Source organism: Schistocerca cancellata, chromosome 2 (genome assembly GCF_023864275.1).
Source record: "Schistocerca cancellata isolate TAMUIC-IGC-003103 chromosome 2, iqSchCanc2.1, whole genome shotgun sequence".
NCBI classification, from domain to species: domain Eukaryota; kingdom Metazoa; phylum Arthropoda; class Insecta; order Orthoptera; family Acrididae; genus Schistocerca; species Schistocerca cancellata.
In genome coordinates, this window is record NC_064627.1 from 741322763 (window position 1) to 741341870 (window position 19108).

The following is a 19108-nucleotide window of genomic DNA, read 5'->3' on the forward strand; positions in this document are numbered from 1 at the left end:
AATAATAATAAATGCGATTAAGACTGTTTTTGAATAATTGATTAATCATACTAATCGCTGCTTCATCTCCACAACCATGTTGTCCAAAAATCACCAGGAAATCTGTGAATCCATATCAGGTTTTGCAAACCTCTGTGAGCAAAAAAATAACATGCTGTGGCAATGTAACAGTGATTTTGTCATCATTGTTGAATGCCAAGTGTCATTTTCTCATCAAACAATGAAAAACACAGGATGGAATCAAAGGATAGTCTGCTACTAACCTGATAGAGAACTTGCTGATTCACAGAGAGGCACCGCAAAAAGATTGTTAAACAATTTAAATGTTCACAAGGCCTCGGCCAGCCAAAGTGGACAGAAGTAGTGATTTGTGTGTGTGTGTGTGTGTGTGTGTGTGTGTGTGTGTGTGTGTGTGTTTTGTACTTCAGAGGAAGTCCGCTTGGCTGAAAGCTTAAATGTACAACAGTCTTTTCTTTGTGCCTGTCTGCAACTCAAAGTCTCCTATATATGGTAGTACTGTTGTCATTTTGTTGTGCTGTGTTTGAGTATCCAGAAGGCAAATCAGTTTTGACACTGTCTGTGCCATTGCAGGTAATACCTACAACTCCTCATAACGGTAAGCATATGATGTGCAGTGAGGACAAAAAAGTGCTCCAAAGTTCATTAAACACTGCAGCGTTGAGAAGGGGAGGCAATTCTCCGCATTATTCGCTTGATAAATCAAACCTTGTATGAATAAAAATGAGATGACTATGAAGACGTCAAAGAAAAATTTGCAGGGCTTACTCCAATAAGTGCCCTTGCAATCACATCATTGTGCAGGTGAAACATTTTAGAAACATTTAGTATCCAGACAAATCCTGGATAGGCAATAATCTCACCTGTGCAAAATACTGTCAGAAAAATGATAATATAATGTTACTGCACATGCTGACACTCTTCAAAAGATTTGTTATTACAAGTGGTAGGTCAATGAAGGGCTTTGTCCTTGGATCCTAACTAAGGCTTGAGGAGTCACCTACTCATGGTGATTGACATAGGTAAATAGATTTTCATAATTTTGAGAGGCACCCCAGTATTAAAAAAAGTCAGCCATCATTGAGGAAAATCTTCCATACTGCATTAGATAGAGCAATCACCATGTTAGTATGATACAAAATTAATTGTGGTTCAATGGCTGCAACAGAGTGGTATTACCTGTAGCAACAACATGGGGAGAGATGTTATCTAGTTTACACCATGGCCACAGAGAGGTACCCAAGAGCACAATATCACAGCTGACTTCTCAACAGTAAATTTGCAGAAACTTAGAGAAGGCAACTACTGTCTAAGAGCGGGGAAGCCAATGCAATAACAAACATCAGTACATAGTTGTGGAGCTGCAATAGAATTTTGTGAAAAATTCTGTTTAGGAAAGTATTAAATGTGCTTCTATTTCAAACAATAAGGACTACTCTGAGGGATCAGTAACAGATTATGCTACTGACAGCTTGATAGATTAGTCATTTTAATTTTTACGAAACAGTATTCATTTTAATGGTGATGGGAGTGATGCTAATTTACACGATTCCTCTCTCATCTTAGCAGTCTGAACTGTTTCCCTCCACTCCCCACACATATCCTGAAATGTTTAAAGACACCGTGGAGAAACTATACAGTCAGTGTCATGGCCCAGAAATTTTATAACACATCAAAGAAAGATAAGTGGTATTTACAGCTGTTTGAGTAATTCTTATCATCAGTTATGGAATCATAAGGTCCAGTGTAGTTTCTTTTTCAGGTGACACAGTTATAGTAATTACTCACAGTAGATATACAACAAGATAGAAAATTACAAGTTATATGTTTAAAAGAATTATTGATTAAAAAAATCATTTCTGCATATCAAGTGATTCAACAGCAGTGGCAGATTCAATGCTTGGACAAGAGTTAATAAGTAAAACAAAACCTTCAAATCTGGTGGTATACATTTTAATGAGAATCTAAGTTGAACACACATTTGGCGTTTTTTAGACAACTCAGTTCAACAACTGTTGTACTTTGTACCATTGCGATTTTTTTTAGAAAATTAGATCAGTGATCTAACATACTGTTGTGACTCGCTGATCATTCAAAGCACTGCCACGCAATCACGCGCATCCTCTACATGCGGCGCCGTCTGCCAGCCATGCAGCAGCTGCACCACCTTAGTGGCCAGCCGAGCAGCGGCCGCTAGACTGGGACTCAGTGCTCATTCGAATGCTAACGTGTACACATGTCTTGCTTGTCAACTTACTCTGTGACTTATATGTGTTATGTCGTTTTGAAATATATGTGTTAAACTTGACGTTATAACAATTGGTGACAAGGTAGTGGATTTTTCCATTTCACTGTTGACCCACAGGGTTCCATGGCTACTGTCGAGCAACTGTTGCAAAATCTTGAACAGCAAAAACTTCTAACAGCGGCGATTCGCGATTTCGTCGCGGCGTCAAATGCAGGGCGTTTCTCGTCGTTGGCTATACCTCCTTTTCCTCCTTACGATGAGACGGCGGAAGACTGGTCTAATTATGAAAAACGTCTTCGACAGCACTTCTTGGCATTTCATGTCACGGATGAACAACCATGTAAGTCTCTGTTCCTTTTCTGGAATTCACCTCAAATGTATCGGTTGTTGTTGCAATTGGCTCCTTTGAAGGATCCTGCGTCTTTGTCCTTTGCTGAAATGTGCTCACTTCTGTCTGTCTATTTTCAAAAGCAAACGCATATGGTAGCCTCTCGTGTTGCCTTTTATCGTTGTCAAAAACAGCCACATCAATCCTATCGCGCTTGGGCTGCTGAACTTCATGGCCTCAGTTGAAAGTGTCAATTTGTTACTGACGTTCACAAAGAATCCTATGCCGATTCCATGGTACGGGATGCTACTATCCGGTCGGCGCCCGACAAAGAAGTTTGGCAACGTGCCCTTCAGTTGGCGAATCCGACTCTAGATGAAGTTCTCTACATTGCGCAGTCTTTTGAAATTTCTCGCGCCGCTGGGGCGCAAATAGAGGCGTGGGGTGATGTCGGGGAAATACAACCTCTGTGCGCTGTTGACGACGCGTGTGGCGCGTCCCCGCCGGCCGACATGGCCACAGTGCGCTCCCACGCGCAGCCTCAGCGTAGCCGTAAACAACCTGCTAAGAAACTGCAGCAAAACCCCCGGCAACGTCCTTCATGTCCGCGGTGTTTTACGAAACATTCACACGAGGATTGTCCCCAACGTTGGGCTGTGATGTCGGGGAAATACAACCTCTGTGCACTGTTGACGACGCGTGTGGCGCGTCCCCGCCGGCCGACATGGCCACAGTGCGCTCCCACGCGCAGCCTCAGCGTAGCCGTAAACAACCTGCTAAGAAACTGCAGCAAAACCCGCGGCAACGTCCTTCATGTCCGCGGTGTTTTACGAAACATTCACACGAGGATTGTCCCCAACGTTGGGCTGTGTGTCACAATTTCAAAAAGAAAGGTCATGTGTCTTCTGTTTGCAAATCCGACCGCATACATGATGTTCATGAACATGACGCTGATTCTGATTCTGTGTTGTCTGTCAATTGCACTTCTTCCCTTTCAGGGAAGTTATTCGTCACTGTCCAAGTCCTTGGTCGAGATGTTCACATGCAAGTGGATACCGGTTCTGCTGCCACTATAATTAATTCTCAGATGTATCTTCAGTTGGGTTCTCCACTCCTGTCACCTGTCACTTGGCAATTACGGACGTACAATAAACAGAAGATTTCTCTCTTGGGACAGTTTAATGCTGAGGTATCTTACAAATCCATCATTCGCACTGTTCCCATATTTGTGGTCGACCAGAGCAACGCAGAAAATCTTTATGGTTTCGATGCCTTTGGCGTTTTTGGGTTCTCCATAGATGACTCTGTCAATATTGTCTCTGATGCTATTCCTTATGCTCAACTGGATTCCTTGTCAACGACATTTTTCTCCTGGGTTAGGCCGTGCAAACGACTTTGAAGCTCATATCACGCTCAAACCCACTGCTCGGCCTAAGTTGTTTCAGGCTCGGCCCATTCCTGTGGCCCTTCGTGATTGGGTAAAACAGGAGTTGGATCGTCTCACTACTTCAGGGGGTCTTGCTTCCTGTCACTTCCAGTGAGTGGTCGTTTCCTGTCGTCGTTGCTAAGCCAAATGGTGATATTCGTCTCGGTGGCAATTTCAAAGCCACTGTAAACGCTCACGGATGCCCAACAAAAGTATTCTCAAGTTGAGAAAGAAGCTTTGGCCGTTATTTATGCTCTTCTTAAGTTTGGTGTTTTTCTCTATGGCTCAAAATTTCATCTTGTTACGGATCACAAACCACTTGTTTCCTTGTTTCATCCATCAACATCACTTCCCGACAAGGCTGCACACTGCCTCCAGCATTGGGCTCTTTACTTATCTCGTTTCAATTATGAGATTCATTTCCGGCCAACGGCTCAACATGCAAATGCTGATGCTCTGTCGCCTTCCCATGGGTCCTGATCAGGCATTCGATAGGGACGAACTTTTGTGTTTCCACCTGGATGTTGCCGAGCAGTGGGTTGTGGACGGGTTCCCCATCACTGGGGACAGGCTGGCGGCTGCTACGGGTTCTGACCCTACCCTCTCCCGGGTTTTACGCTGTATTCAGAAGGGTTGGCCAGATTGCCCGTCCGGTAAGACTTCTGATCCGTTGCGGAACTACTACGCTTTGCGCTACTGCCTCGCGGCTAGGGATGGTGTTATCCTCCTCTCCACTGACAATGCTTCGCCGCGTGTTGTGGTACCTGCGTCTTTGCGTGCTTCGGTCTTGCGCCTCCTTCACCAAGGGCACTGGGGTGTGTCTCGCACAAAATCTCTGGCGTGCCGTCATGTGTACTGGCCTGGCATCGACTCTGAAGTAGCACACATGGTCGCTGCCTGCGGCCCTTGTGTTTCACAGGCCACTGCCCCGAAGTCATCTTTGTCACCATGGCCTTCGCCTGAGAAACCCTGGGAGTGCATTCATGCTGACTTTGCGGGACCCTTTTTAGGTACTTATTGGCTCCTCGTAATTGACGCCTACTCTAACTTTCCTTTCATTGTCCGTTGCACGTCGCCTACCACTGCGGCAACCACCAGTGCTCTCTCCCGCGTTTTTTCTTTGGAAGGCCTCCCTTCTACTCTTGTTACTGATAATGGTCCGCAATTTGCCTCTTGCAAATTTGCGGATTTTTGTGCTCGTCACGGCGTTATACATGTCACGGCCCCGCCGTTCCATCCACAATCCAACGGTGAGGCTGAACGACTGGTCCGCACATTTAAGGCTCAGATGCGGAAACTTCTGACTTCTTCTGCTGCTGATGATGCGCTTCTCCAGTTTCTGGTGTCTTACCGTTTCGCCCCCATGGGTGACCACAGCCCGGCTGAGCTCTTACATAGCCGACAGCCCCGCACGCTAGTTCATCTTCTGCGGCCTTCCACTTAAAGGCCGCGGGTGCCTTCACTTGGCCGGTTCACCGCTGACGACCTTGTCTGGGTACGGGGATATGGCAGGCGGCCAAAATGGAGCCCGGGGCACATCTTAAGACACCGTGGCAGACGCCTGTATGAAATCCAGACAGTCACGGGTGTTGCAGTGCGTCATTCGGAGCAGCTTCGGCCTCTTGTGCCAGCAACGCCTGTTCCGAATGCCGCTACACCACCTTTGGCTCTACCTGACGCTCGGGATCTTGGCATCTCTCAATACTCACAACGCAGCCCTCTCACCGTCATCGCGATGCCAGCACAAGAACGGACGCCACCAGGAGACGTGCCCATGCAGGAACCGGATGACTATCCTCTGTCAGAGCAAATCTACTCGCCTCCTCCTCCAATGGACGCCGACACATCGCCCATGTCTCCTGTCATATCAACTGGACTTGCCGCAACGGGCAGATTGGTGCATGGGGCCCCAGCAGATTTGACCCCTACGTCTCCTGTCATCTCGACCCGTTATCATTGGGGACACTTCCGTCCGTACGGGAAGCCTCCTCCTCGAGACTTTACGGCGAGTCAAACAACGCCTATGGACGTTAGCCATCTCCAGGACACCTCCATCAAGACCAGTGCAACAATTTCAACGGGGGAAAAGTGTTGTGACTCACCGATCATTCAAAGCGCCGCCGCGCAATTACGCGCGTCCTCTACGTGCGGTGCTCTCTGCCAGCCATGCAGCAGCTACGCCACCTAAGCGGCCAGCCGAGCAGCGGCCGCTAGACTGGGACTCAGTGCTCATTCGAATGCTAACGTGTACACATGTCTTGCTTGTCAACTTACTCTGTGACTTATATGTGTTGCGTCGTTCTGAAATATATGTGTTAAACTTGACGTTATAACTCATACATTACTTAATTTCTTTTGATAATACCCCATGAATTTTTTTTAGTAAGATGGAAAGACAGGAAAAGAAGAATAGTGTTCATATATGATGGGATCAGCATTGATTTCATTCTCTCACAAAATGTGTTGTAAAATAATCCAATACAGTACAACAGGGATAAAAATAACCATAAATACATTACTAGTTGCTTACGTTGATTACTCTTCACTGAAATTGATTTGGAGTGAATAATGGTGTTACCAAAAGTTTTCTTCATTTACCTAATTATAAAAAAAATGCTGAATAGATGTCAAAGCTTAACCTTAGAAGCAAGTTTCTTCTGAGTAACTCTTTCCATTCTGTAGAAAAATTTTCGGTTAGAAACTTGTAGCATATTTAATGCAAAATAATTACATAATTACTCCTGTTACTGAAGGGAATACTTTTTACTGTTATGAAAATCCACCTGTAAATGATCAACATGCTGCCTTATTTAACAGGCCATGAATTTAATTGTTCCATAACATTATGATAGATTATGCAAACAGAACACACAACTCTCTAACTAACTACTAAGAAGTAACATGCAGATATTTTGGTGAAAAAATAGCTACCTAACTTGGCAACTGTACATGTTGGGACATCATAGCTACGTCATAAAGAGAATTAAAAGAAGTGAAAATTTGAAAATTGCCTGCTTGAGGTCACCTTCCTGCTTCTTGCCATTAATACATTAGTACACATTCCTTAAAGGTGGCTACTAACTCCATTCCTTGTAACTAAATGTGATGAAAGTTTGATTATCATGGTTATGATGTACAACACAGAACTTGTAAAAATTAAAACATTTATGTGGAAGACTGGATTGCTCCTCTGCACAAGAGGAGGTGTTGAGTCGCAGACAGGCACAGTGGAAAAGAGTGCTAAAAATATACAGCCTTCAGACTAAATCTATCATCAGACATAGGAAACTCACTCACAAGCACAACTCTCACACATGTGGCCACTGTTGCCTCTAGGTATTAAGGCCTACTGCAGCTGTGTCTGACATGGGCAGCAATCTAGTTGGCATTGGTAGTTTGATCCCATAATCTCACTGTTCACTAGTCCGTGTCCTCCACTTGCCTATCCCCTTCCCTACTCCCATCCCAGTACTACTTTTGCCTTCTGTCCTGCCAGCGAATATATGTATTTCTTTTCCCTTCTCTACTCCACCCACCCCACAAACATAGCCTCCCGATGCTGCAACTAACAGCCTTGCCCTGTCCGTTCTACATTCTTGCATAATCCCACAAGTTGCAGTAGCATCTACCACTACCACTATCTCTGCCCCTTGCTAGACCATGCTTCTTCCATACACCCACTTCCCTGTCCAGTTAGATAGCTGAGATGACTCAGATGCAGTCTGGCAATGAAGATGAGAGTGAATGAATTGTGCTTGTGTGAACGTGTTTGAGTTTTCTATGTCTGATTACGGACTTACTCTGAAGGATGAACATTTCTAGCATTCTTTTTCATTGTGCTTGTCTGCAACTCAGTGCCTCCTCTGTACACTGATTAGCAATCTGTCATTTCCATGTTGTTATTGTTCCATACTGGACTTTTCACTGTTTGAAACTTCTGTGTTGTAATGATAAGATAGACAGATACAAATGTGCAGACCTATAGCTTAACAGAGCTGAAATTTCTAGTGATTGGCTTAATGTGGTAAATAAATTATTGAGATCAATGGCAGAATGTCAAATGCATTGCTAGTAAACACAACTGAAGAGATGTATTGTTCACCAAATTGAGTCACCAAATTATAAAAAGAAAGAGACTTAATTTTAGAAGGTAAAATAAAAGTAATCTCTGCTTAAAATGTGAATATGATTTATTATGTATCCTTTGAGAAAGAATGCTGCATATAGGCTGTTTTGGGAATAGCATGTTACCTGTTTTTACTAATTCCATTCTTAGACACTGTTGCTGAGAAACCTCTAGCTATTCGCCATCTGGACTGATACGAGCCATTGTCTAAAAACAAGTTTCATATCAGTGTTCTCAGTGTGCTTGTCTACTAATTAGTACTTACTTCCAGTTGAAGTTTTGCTTGTTGTGTTACTAATTGTTTGTTCTGGTTATAATAGAAGGAAACATTCCACGAAGGAAAAATATATTTAAAAATATAAAAATTTTTAAATATATTTTTTAAATATATTTTTAAATATAATTGTTTGTTCTCATTGATGTCACCATAAGCTTGGCTTAAAAATTGATTTTGATAAAAAAGATAAGATGGAAAGTCGCTTCACCTAATAGTATCATACCATTGATTTCAGCTTGCCAATATATACCACGTTTGTTTCATTCATTTAACAGAAACCGCATGCCACCAACTCTAGAAGGTCAAGTGACTATGGAAAAAACACCAAGCTACTTTGTTACAAGAGAAGCTCCACAGAGAGTCTATGAGATGAGTCCCATAACAAAACTGCTTGTGGTAGTACGAGATCCAGTAACAAGAGCAATTTCAGATTATACACAAGCTGTCAGGTGAGATAATTTTACATATGTTCATGAATTTTCAGTTCATTTCCACATAAAAATGTAAATGTTGTGTGACTAGGGCCTCCTGTCGGTAGACAGTTCACCGGGTGCAAGTCTTTCGATTTGACGCCACTTTGGTGACTTGCACATCGATGGGGATGAAATGATGTTGATTAGGACAACACAACACCCTGTCACTGAGTGGAGAAAATCTCTGACTCAGCTGGGAATTGAACCCAGGCCCTTAGGATAGACATTCTGTTGCGCTAACCACTCAGCTACCGGGGGCAGACATTTCCACATGTATAATAATAACTTGTTTCTTCTTCTTCACTTTACCAAAAAATTTTGATTTTTTTCCCACAAACTCTATTACATTTTCATTAATGGATCATGATATTAGATTTAAATTTTGGCTTGCTTACTGCAACATCATAACTTGTGAAGTGGGAACAGTTTTTGATGTATTCAAACACCACTACAACATGCTAATAAAAGAGCATAGAATTTTTGTTTATGAAGAATTACTCAGTTGCTGAGATATTTAGAAGTTAAATATAGACAAATATGCAATACCAATAGATTTCTAATTATCGCTGTGAATTTTGTGCCAGAGTAATGTCCTTCCCAGTACACCTATACGTCTGATTGAAACTATTTGTTATTTGACAGTTCTCACATAGAGCTACTGTATTGCCACATCAGGTGGCAGCTACAACTGAGGTAAAAGTTTAACAATTGTGTGTGGGCTGCTAACACAGGAATAACATATATCTGCTAAATGGAATTGCTTAGTATCCAATAACTGATTGGTTGTGTTCATTGCACTGCTCAAGAACCCTTGCATCAATGGATGCTTTATTTTGTGACATAAGCATTGGCAGAAACTTCACATGTGATGTGGTGACCAATGATTGGTTTGTCAGCTAAAGTATAGATGTTAGTAAGATGTACTGATAAGAAATGCATATCTAAAACAAGTAATGCAAATGTTGGTGTTCAAATATCCACATTGTTAGTTAGATAGAGGTATTGGTTTATATAATAAAGGCAGTAAACAATATTATTTATTAATTTGTGTATGGCAGAGCAGAATTTCATTTAGCAGTAGCTAAAGAGTGGAGTAAATTTAATTTTTCTGAATGCCAGTTGTGAAATATTTTGTAAATGTTACTTCTTACTTACAAATAAAACAGAGGTGATATGTTAGCAGATATTCCCAAGATAGCAGAAATTGCCAAGAATTTATTTGCCCTCAACACAGTCTTCCTGAAGAAAGTAATTAGGTAGTATATGCTGATTCTTTCAAAGAATCAACCTGTATTTTTTACCCAGCTATGGTGTCAAAATGTCAGTTTCCAACAAAATAGAATGAGATAATATATACCAACACCATGCTCTAAAATGATTCCCTGATTGTACCACGAATGCACAGACAGATCTGTGACACAGGGGTCTTTAGCAAAAGTTTGATTATCTAAACAGATAGGCATTAGTTCCATATCCCACTATTTTATTATCACAAGTCCTTAGCTTCCTAGATAACACTTTTATGTTTGCCCGCTAATGTGGTATTGTTTTTGTAAAGAAGGAAAATTTGTATTACCACTTGGACTTTATTAATATTTTACATTTTAACTGTCCACTTTCGGTATTTTTATAAATGTGACTCAATCTTTTCTACACTGGGTAGTTTAGCAAACGTACATCTGCTATCCACCCATCATACCTCCTATAGCAATGGTTTTCTTTCCATCACCTCTGACAACACCTGCAAATATCTTCTGCATTACAGAGCAGTCAGTACTCTCATATCTGCTGCCACCCACCCACCTTCTTGCTTGTGGCATGGTAAGGCTCTTCTCATTTATTGGATTCATACATTGAAATTGTTTATGTGCGGTACTAGTTTACAGCTTTTGTCTGGTCCATTTGGTTTTTATCCAGGTTTTATTTTTAACGTGCTATTTGTTTACAACTTGACGTGAATGTTGTGGAGTGGCTCTAAGGCAGTTGTCTTTCTGCTATGACTTGTTAAAAAGAATTTCTGTGAGTATTCATCAAGTATCGCTTTATAATATTACTTTTCAGAATCCCTTAATTTATCAGACCATTGTTAAGGATTATTTGTAAAAAAATGTAAAAAAAGTTGTTGACATGAAACTGGTTGTGACTTTTTATTAAACGTATTTTTACAGCCTGTGTGGATCATTTCATTCAGAATAAAAATTTAAAAAAAAACCTGAAATAATGAAGCATATTGTAGGTCATGGCAGAAACACATATTCAGAAGAAAAAAGTAAATGCATAGAGCAGAATGAGCACTGATCCAGAGGCACTTTCATATTATGAGCAGTATTGTATCATATTAAGAAAACTTGTAAAAACTATTACAATATTATTTGCAGTTTGCATAAAACTGATTGAAAGGTAGAAGAAAAACTATATTGAATATTGTTTAGAGAGGCCATGGAAGCAGACATTTATTACAGCAACTCTATTAAGGAGAGGGGATACCTAATGAAGAATATTACATGTATAACAAACACTTAAAAAATTATTTTTGAAATGTGAGTGTGAAAATTGGTTTGTAATGATATTAGAGTGTCATTGATATTTAACATGAAATTATAAGGTAATTATATAAATTTTTTACACAGTAAAAAGTGTAATACACAATTATGAGAATTTTTGTGTGTCTGCAGTTTACATATGTGGTAGGGAGTGTCCATAGTGAAGTGCTAGTAGGGAAACAAACAATAGAATATCCATAGCATTACATGTTGCAGTGGGACATTTTTTGTCCATATGAATTCCATTAAGTCAAACTGTACCTTTACCGTAAAAAAATTTTAATGCTACCACATGCCAGCTCTGAGTATTTCAACAATGTTAATAATAGAACTGTAACAGGAAGGAAGCACCATTGCCATAATTGGTTAATCTTTAGTGAGATTATCAAAGAAAATTTGAGAGCACAAGAAGTTACTCATATTGCTAGTTCAATCAAAGTTTCACTGTTTCGGCAAGTTGCTTTAAGACTTCGTTTTGTTCAGTGTATTCTAAATCATTCAGTAATGAATAGTACACATTTGTTTTTGCAAGAATCATTGTTCTGAACATCTTACTGAAATTGTCTGTTCCGTTTCTTGAACCTTTGTCAACTTACTAATATTTTGCAGCAAGAAACTTGATATGCCACAGTTTGAGGAGTTGGCTTTTTTTAACTTTACTGGAAGAGAAGGTAAAACAGTGGTGGATACTTCATGGGGACCTGTGAAAATTGGTATTTACGCACGGCACTTGGAACGATGGTTACGATATTTCCCATTGCGACAGTTGCATTTTGTCAGTGGAGAGCAGCTTGTAATCGACCCAGCAGCAGAGATGGCTAGAGTGCAGGTATATTAGCTTCTTGGCATGAGGTATTGTATTAGTTAACCATGTCTTGTTGCAATGAAAACCCCCGTCACAACTTCCCCTCCCACCATCATGTATCTCTCTTTTAGCAGAAATCATTATAGTCCTACATGTTTTCCTAACCAACAACAGTCTCTTCATTGTATGTACCTACTGATATTGTATAATACCGTATTTATACGGATCAGTCAATAAATATTGTGAAGTTAGAGTTTTATAGTGGGTAGCTTTACTTCATAATTTTTACTTGTTGCTATGAATGTAAAGTTTATTCCCTGTATGCAGTGTAAATGAACATACATTTATAATGAAAATGTTGAAATTCTCAGTGGCATTAAGAGACTCTTTGTAAGTATAAATGCCACTGTCGTACAGTTTGTGAGGAATAAGTGATGTCATCAGCAGTTTAAAATATTATACACCACAGCTCTCGTGACTCGTAGGGCATCTACTTTACTGCCAATGTTAGATTGTTTCATTGTCCTATAGAACCTTCCTGGGAACAGTGCAAGTGAGAATTATCTTTCCAACACATCTGAGCTCTCTTTAACACATTTAGTTTAACTTTGTTGATCAAAGTCATTTGTCAGTCACTAGCTTTTCTGTTCTGTTACTTTTTCCTTGTTCAGTTTCATTGTGCTACATCACCATTTTATTTATTTCCAGCTCAGTATTGTTTGTTTATTTTTTTACTTCAGTCATCTTTTATAAAAGATGTTTATAAAATAGTGGACAGTGCATTGTGGTATTTTTATGATATCTTGTACAAATGTTAGAATGTACCGGTAATCCTAGCTATATAAAACATTTGTCAAAGGTCTTTGCCAATGTAATAGCAGTCTACATGATTTATGTTAAGGTTTCCCCCATACTTCAAACACTCTCCCTTAGTGAAGCTCAATGCATGCCTAGTTTTGTCTTCAGTTTCACCTACATCCTATAAAAGAGATAAGCACAACTTTTGCGTTTCTGTTAACTCATATTCTAATACTTTTCACGGTTCCAGCTGACCATGGTGGAGCTTCTAAAGATTGAATTCCATACTTAAAAGGACATCTGAGTCTCTTCCTTCAGTCCGATCATTCTGTAGCTCTGCAGCCCTTCCTGACACCATGCTATTTCCCTAAGCTGACTCATACAAAAGTCATTATAACTTTTAAACATGATTGCCACAACAAAGTATGTGCATAATATCATTTGCTTCCTGCAGCAGTCATTGTTGAAGCTTAGTGCTTAGCAGTTGCATTATATGTAGTGATTTCACTCGTAAATACCTAGATTTACCAAAAGTGAAAGGTAAAAATCTGTGGCACAAGCCCATGACTGTGTCTTTCTTCATTGCAGCACTAGTGGGAAGAGGGTAGGTGGGGGGGGGGGGAGGGGAGGAGGAGGAGAGTGGCAGTGCACCCATCATCTCGGCCACCTTTTTCCTCCGATACTCATTTTAATACCGAGATGAGTGGACCTGAGTCTGTCCTGGAGGGATTGGAATGAGGAGACATCCCCATTCCTATCCAAGATTAAAACTGGAATCTGTAAGATCCTGATAGGCCACCATGGCCAGTATATAAGGCTGCTATCAGGTGAATAATGTTGCTGCTACATTTCATAGATGTATTTTGAGAAATGGGGTGTTTTTTTAGGTTCGACAGGCCTTGCATCACAGGTACAAATTACAAATATTTGCTTTGACACAGAGCGCCTTGTATTGTGACTGGAACTGACAGTTGTGTTCTAGAAATTATTAGAAAATCAAAACCCAATCAGATGGATATTGCAAAACTTATCTGTGTAAACTGAGTAGGATACTTCCAGAATGAGATTTTCACTCTGCAGCGGAGTGTGCGCTGATGTGAAACTTCCTGGCAGATTAAAACTGTGTGCCCGACCGAGACTCGAACTCGGGACCTTTGCCTTTCGCGGGCAAGTGCTCTACCATCTGAGCTACCGAAGCACGACTCACGACCGGTACTCACAGCTTTACTTCTGCCAGTACCTCGTCTCCTACCTTCCAAACTTTACAGAAGCTCTCCTGCGAACCTTGCAGAACTAGCACTCCTGAAAGAAAGGATATTGCGGAGACATGGCTTAGCCACAGCCTGGGGGATGTTTCCAGAATGAGATTTTCACTCTGCAGCGGAGTGTGCGCTGATGTGAAACTTCCTGGCAGATTAAAACTGTGTGCCCGACCGAGACTCGAACTCGGGACCTTTGCCTTTCGCGGGCAAGTGCTCTACCATCTGAGCTACCGAAGCACGACTCACGACCGGTACTCACAGCTTTACTTCTGCCAGTACCTCGTCTCCTACCTTCCAAACTTTACAGAAGCTCTCCTGCGAACCTTGCAGAACTAGCACTCCTGAAAGAAAGGATATTGCGGAGACATGGCTTAGCCACAGCCTGGGGGATGTTTCCAGAATGAGATTTTCACTCTGCAGCGGAGTGTGCGCTGATGTGAAACTTCCTGGCAGATTAAAACTGTGTGCCCGACCGAGACTCGAACTCGGGACCTTTGCCTTTCGCGGGCAAGTGCTCTACCATCTGAGCTACCGAAGCACGACTCACGACCGGTACTCACAGCTTTACTTCTGCCAGTACCTCGTCTCCTACCTTCCAAACTTTACAGAAGCTCTCCTGCGAACCTTGCAGAACTAGCACTCCTGAAAGAAAGGATATTGCGGAGACATGGCTTAGCCACAGCCTGGGGGATGTTTCCAGAATGAGATTTTCACTCTGCAGCGGAGTGTGCGCTGATGTGAAACTTCCTGGCAGATTAAAACTGTGTGCCCGACCGAGACTCGAACTCGGGACCTTTGCCTTTCGCGGGCAAGTGCTCTACCATCTGAGCTACCGAAGCACGACTCACGACCGGTACTCACAGCTTTACTTCTGCCAGTACCTCGTCTCCTACCTTCCAAACCGGTCGTGAGTCGTGCTTCGGTAGCTCAGATGGTAGAGCACTTGCCCGCGAAAGGCAAAGGTCCCGAGTTCGAGTCTCGGTCGGGCACACAGTTTTAATCTGCCAGGAAGTTTCACATCAGCGCACACTCCGCTGCAGAGTGAAAATCTCATTCTGGAAACATCCCCCAGGCTGTGGCTAAGCCATGTCTCCGCAATATCCTTTCTTTCAGGAGTGCTAGTTCTGCAAGGTTCGCAGGAGAGCTTCTGTAAAGTTTGGAAGGTAGGAGACGAGGTACTGGCAGAAGTAAAGCTGTGAGTACCGGTCGTGAGTCGTGCTTCGGTAGCTCAGATGGTAGAGCACTTGCCCGCGAAAGGCAAAGGTCCCGAGTTCGAGTCTCGGTCGGGCACACAGTTTTAATCTGCCAGGAAGTTTCACATCAGCGCACACTCCGCTGCAGAGTGAAAATCTCATTCTGGAAACATCCCCCAGGCTGTGGCTAAGCCATGTCTCCGCAATATCCTTTCTTTCAGGAGTGCTAGTTCTGCAAGGTTCGCAGGAGAGCTTCTGTAAAGTTTGGAAGGTAGGAGACGAGGTACTGGCAGAAGTAAAGCTGTGAGTACCGGTCGTGAGTCGTGCTTCGGTAGCTCAGATGGTAGAGCACTTGCCCGCGAAAGGCAAAGGTCCCGAGTTCGAGTCTCGGTCGGGCACACAGTTTTAATCTGCCAGGAAGTTTCACATCAGCGCACACTCCGCTGCAGAGTGAAAATCTCATTCTGGAAACATCCCCCAGGCTGTGGCTAAGCCATGTCTCCGCAATATCCTTTCTTTCAGGAGTGCTAGTTCTGCAAGGTTCGCAGGAGAGCTTCTGTAAAGTTTGGAAGGTAGGAGACGAGGTACTGGCAGAAGTAAAGCTGTGAGTACCGGTCGTGAGTCGTGCTTCGGTAGCTCAGATGGTAGAGCACTTGCCCGCGAAAGGCAAAGGTCCCGAGTTCGAGTCTCGGTCGGGCACACAGTTTTAATCTGCCAGGAAGTTTCACATCAGCGCACACTCCGCTGCAGAGTGAAAATCTCATTCTGGAAACATCCCCCAGGCTGTGGCTAAGCCATGTCTCCGCAATATCCTTTCTTTCAGGAGTGCTAGTTCTGCAAGGTTCGCAGGAGAGCTTCTGTAAAGTTTGGAAGGTAGGAGACGAGGTACTGGCAGAAGTAAAGCTGTGAGTACCGGTCGTGAGTCGTGCTTCGGTAGCTCAGATGGTAGAGCACTTGCCCGTGAGTAGGATACTGTTAGTAAAATGGAAACTGCAACACATTTTACAACTAACACTGCTTTGTGGGCAGGCAAAAATTAAATGATTATTTGCCAGTGTGAAATGCACAAAGTGCGCAGTGCCTCAGGTGAATTCTGTTGGTCAACTGCATGTATGATATTTATGCAGAAGGTATTGAGAAAATGAAATAAATTTGTTTTGTGGTGGCATCGTAAATAGCCAGAAGAAAAATGTAAACTGAAAAATAATGTTCTTTACACTAATGTGCAGTTATTTAGATTAGATTAGATTTACTTTCATTCCAATTGATCCGTAGTGAGGAGGTCCTCCAGGATGTGGAACATGAAAAACAAGAATACATGACAAATATTTACAACTAAAACAAATAAGCTAATGTACCATTCCACAGGTCCCAAGTGGAATGATCGTCATTTTTTAATGAACACTAAGAGTCATTTTACAAATACTAATGCACTGAATTTAAAATAAAAAAGTTTTTTATTTATTTATAAGGTAATAAACATGTAATACAACTACTGTAATACTTATTTACAGTGAACACATTACTGCACTGAAATGGTGCAGAAGTTAGATTATACTTGCACACACACACACACACACACACACACACACACACACACACACACACAAATTTTCAATGAACACATTACTGCACTGAAATTGTGCAGAAGTTATGTTGTACTTATATACAAATCAGTTGGTTTTACTAAGAAATTCATCAATGGAGTAGAAGGGGTTGGCCACCAATACATCCTTTAGGCTTCTCTTAAACTGAATTTCATTGGTTGTTAAGCTTTTTATGTCTGCTGGCAAGTTATTGAAAATGTGTGTTCCTGAATAATGCACACCTTTTTGTGCAAGACTAAGTGACTTTAAGTCCTTGTGAAGATTATTCTTATTTCTAGTATTGATTCCATGAATTGAGCTGTTGGTTTGAAAAAGTGATATATTTTTAATGACAAATTTCATTAAGGAATAAATATATTGGGAAGCAGTAGTTAGTATCCCTAGTTCCCTAAACAGGTTTCTGCAGGATGTTCTTGAGTTCACACCACATATAATTCTTACTGCACGTTTTTGTACCCGGAAAACTTTAGCTTGGCTTGATGAATTACCCCAAAAAATAATCCCATATGACATTATGGAATGAAAGTAAGCATAGTATGCCAGCTTTTTCATTTTTATATCCCCTATGTCTGACAAAATTCACATTGCAAACAGAGATTTGTTAAGATGCTTCAGCATGTCTGTGGTGTGCTCCTCCCAGTTGAATTTATTATCAAGCTGTAATCCCAAGAATTTAACACTGTCCACTTCTTCTATCTTCTTGTCATCGTATGTTAGACATATACTCTTGGGACACCCCTTACAAGTTCTGAACTGCATGTAGTGTGTTTTTTCAAAGTTTAGTGACAAAGAATTGGCTAGGAACCAGTGATTAATGTCCACAAATATTTTATTGGCTGATCTTTCTAAGACTACACTTGATTTGCTATTTATTGCAATGTTTGTATCATCGGCAAACAGAACAAACTTGGCATCTGGTAATGTTGCTGATGAAAGGTCATTGATATACACAAGAAAAAGTAAGGGCCCCAAAATGGAACCTTGTGGGACCCCACATGTAATTAGTTCCCAGTTGGATGATGCCTGATAACTTGATACATGTCTCTTTCCTAATAACACCCTTTGTTTCCTGCCAGAGATATAAGATTTGAACCATTTTGCAGCATTTCCTGTTACACTATAATATTCTAGTTTACTTAAAAGGATATTGTGTTTTACACAGTCAAATGCCTTTGACAGATCACAAAATATACCAGTTGCCTCCAATTTTTTGTCTAATGAATTAAGCACATTTTCACTGTAAGTGTAGATAGTCTTCTCAATATCAGAACCTTTTAGAAATCCAAACTGTGACTTTGATAGTATGCTTTTAAGCAGCTGGGATAGCCACCTGAAAATGAGCCCACTCCTTTCTTTATGAATATGAAGGATAAGGACCAGAGACCAAGAGCTGTTGTTGTCTTATTATTTATTCCAAGACTTCACTGATTTTATATAATTCCTCTGCAGTTGTAATATTTATGCCAGTGTTTGGTTACAAGAGTTATCAAATCAAATCAAATTAAAGTAAACAAATCTCTAGTGATCGAAGACTGGTATAAATACTGCAATGCCAAGCATCTGGGTCACAGTGTCTTCATCGTATAGATGCCACTCTTGATCAGAATTGTTCCACAGATTTTACACGAAAGTCTTAGAATCTTTTCATATGCTGACCTGCATGTTAACGTTGCACAGTGTAGGCTTTAACTATGCATGTGTTCATAATATAGGGAAACCTTTTGTCACATTTTCTCATTATTTCTGTCACTAGAATTGTGGTCTTTCTTGTAAACTTTTAGGAGTCAACATTTTTATTGCATCTGAAATGTTATTAGATTCAAAATTATTGCTGAAACCACAGTTTATGAGATTTTAAATGGCCTCTTCTTCAGAAAACCAATATTGCCTGCAGGTCAATTTGAAAAGTGAGAACAAAAATTTCGAACTATTATATCACCACACAGAGAAGAAACCCAAAGAGAAAAACAACATGGCAAAAAACCATGTGCTTGTAATTTGTGT

At 41.2% G+C, this 19108-nt stretch overlaps 1 protein-coding gene across 4 annotated transcripts in view; it reads left to right on the forward strand.

The window, feature by feature from the left end:
- LOC126162544 (heparan sulfate glucosamine 3-O-sulfotransferase 2) overlaps positions 1–19108 on the forward strand; it is a 163637-nt gene that overhangs the window by 35884 nt on the left and 108645 nt on the right. For 3 of the 4 annotated variants that reach the window (XR_007535085.1, XR_007535086.1, XM_049919126.1), the window contains exons 4-5: positions 8699–8872; positions 12049–12268. Coding sequence is in view for 2 of the 4 variants with exons in the window: in XM_049919126.1 (XP_049775083.1) it covers positions 8699–8872; positions 12049–12268 (394 nt within the window). In the remaining 2 variants the exon portion in view is untranslated. Of the gene's footprint in view, positions 1–8698; positions 8873–10661; positions 11021–12048; positions 12269–19108 lie in introns of those variants that run through there. The other variant, XM_049919127.1, reaches the window with a different exon arrangement.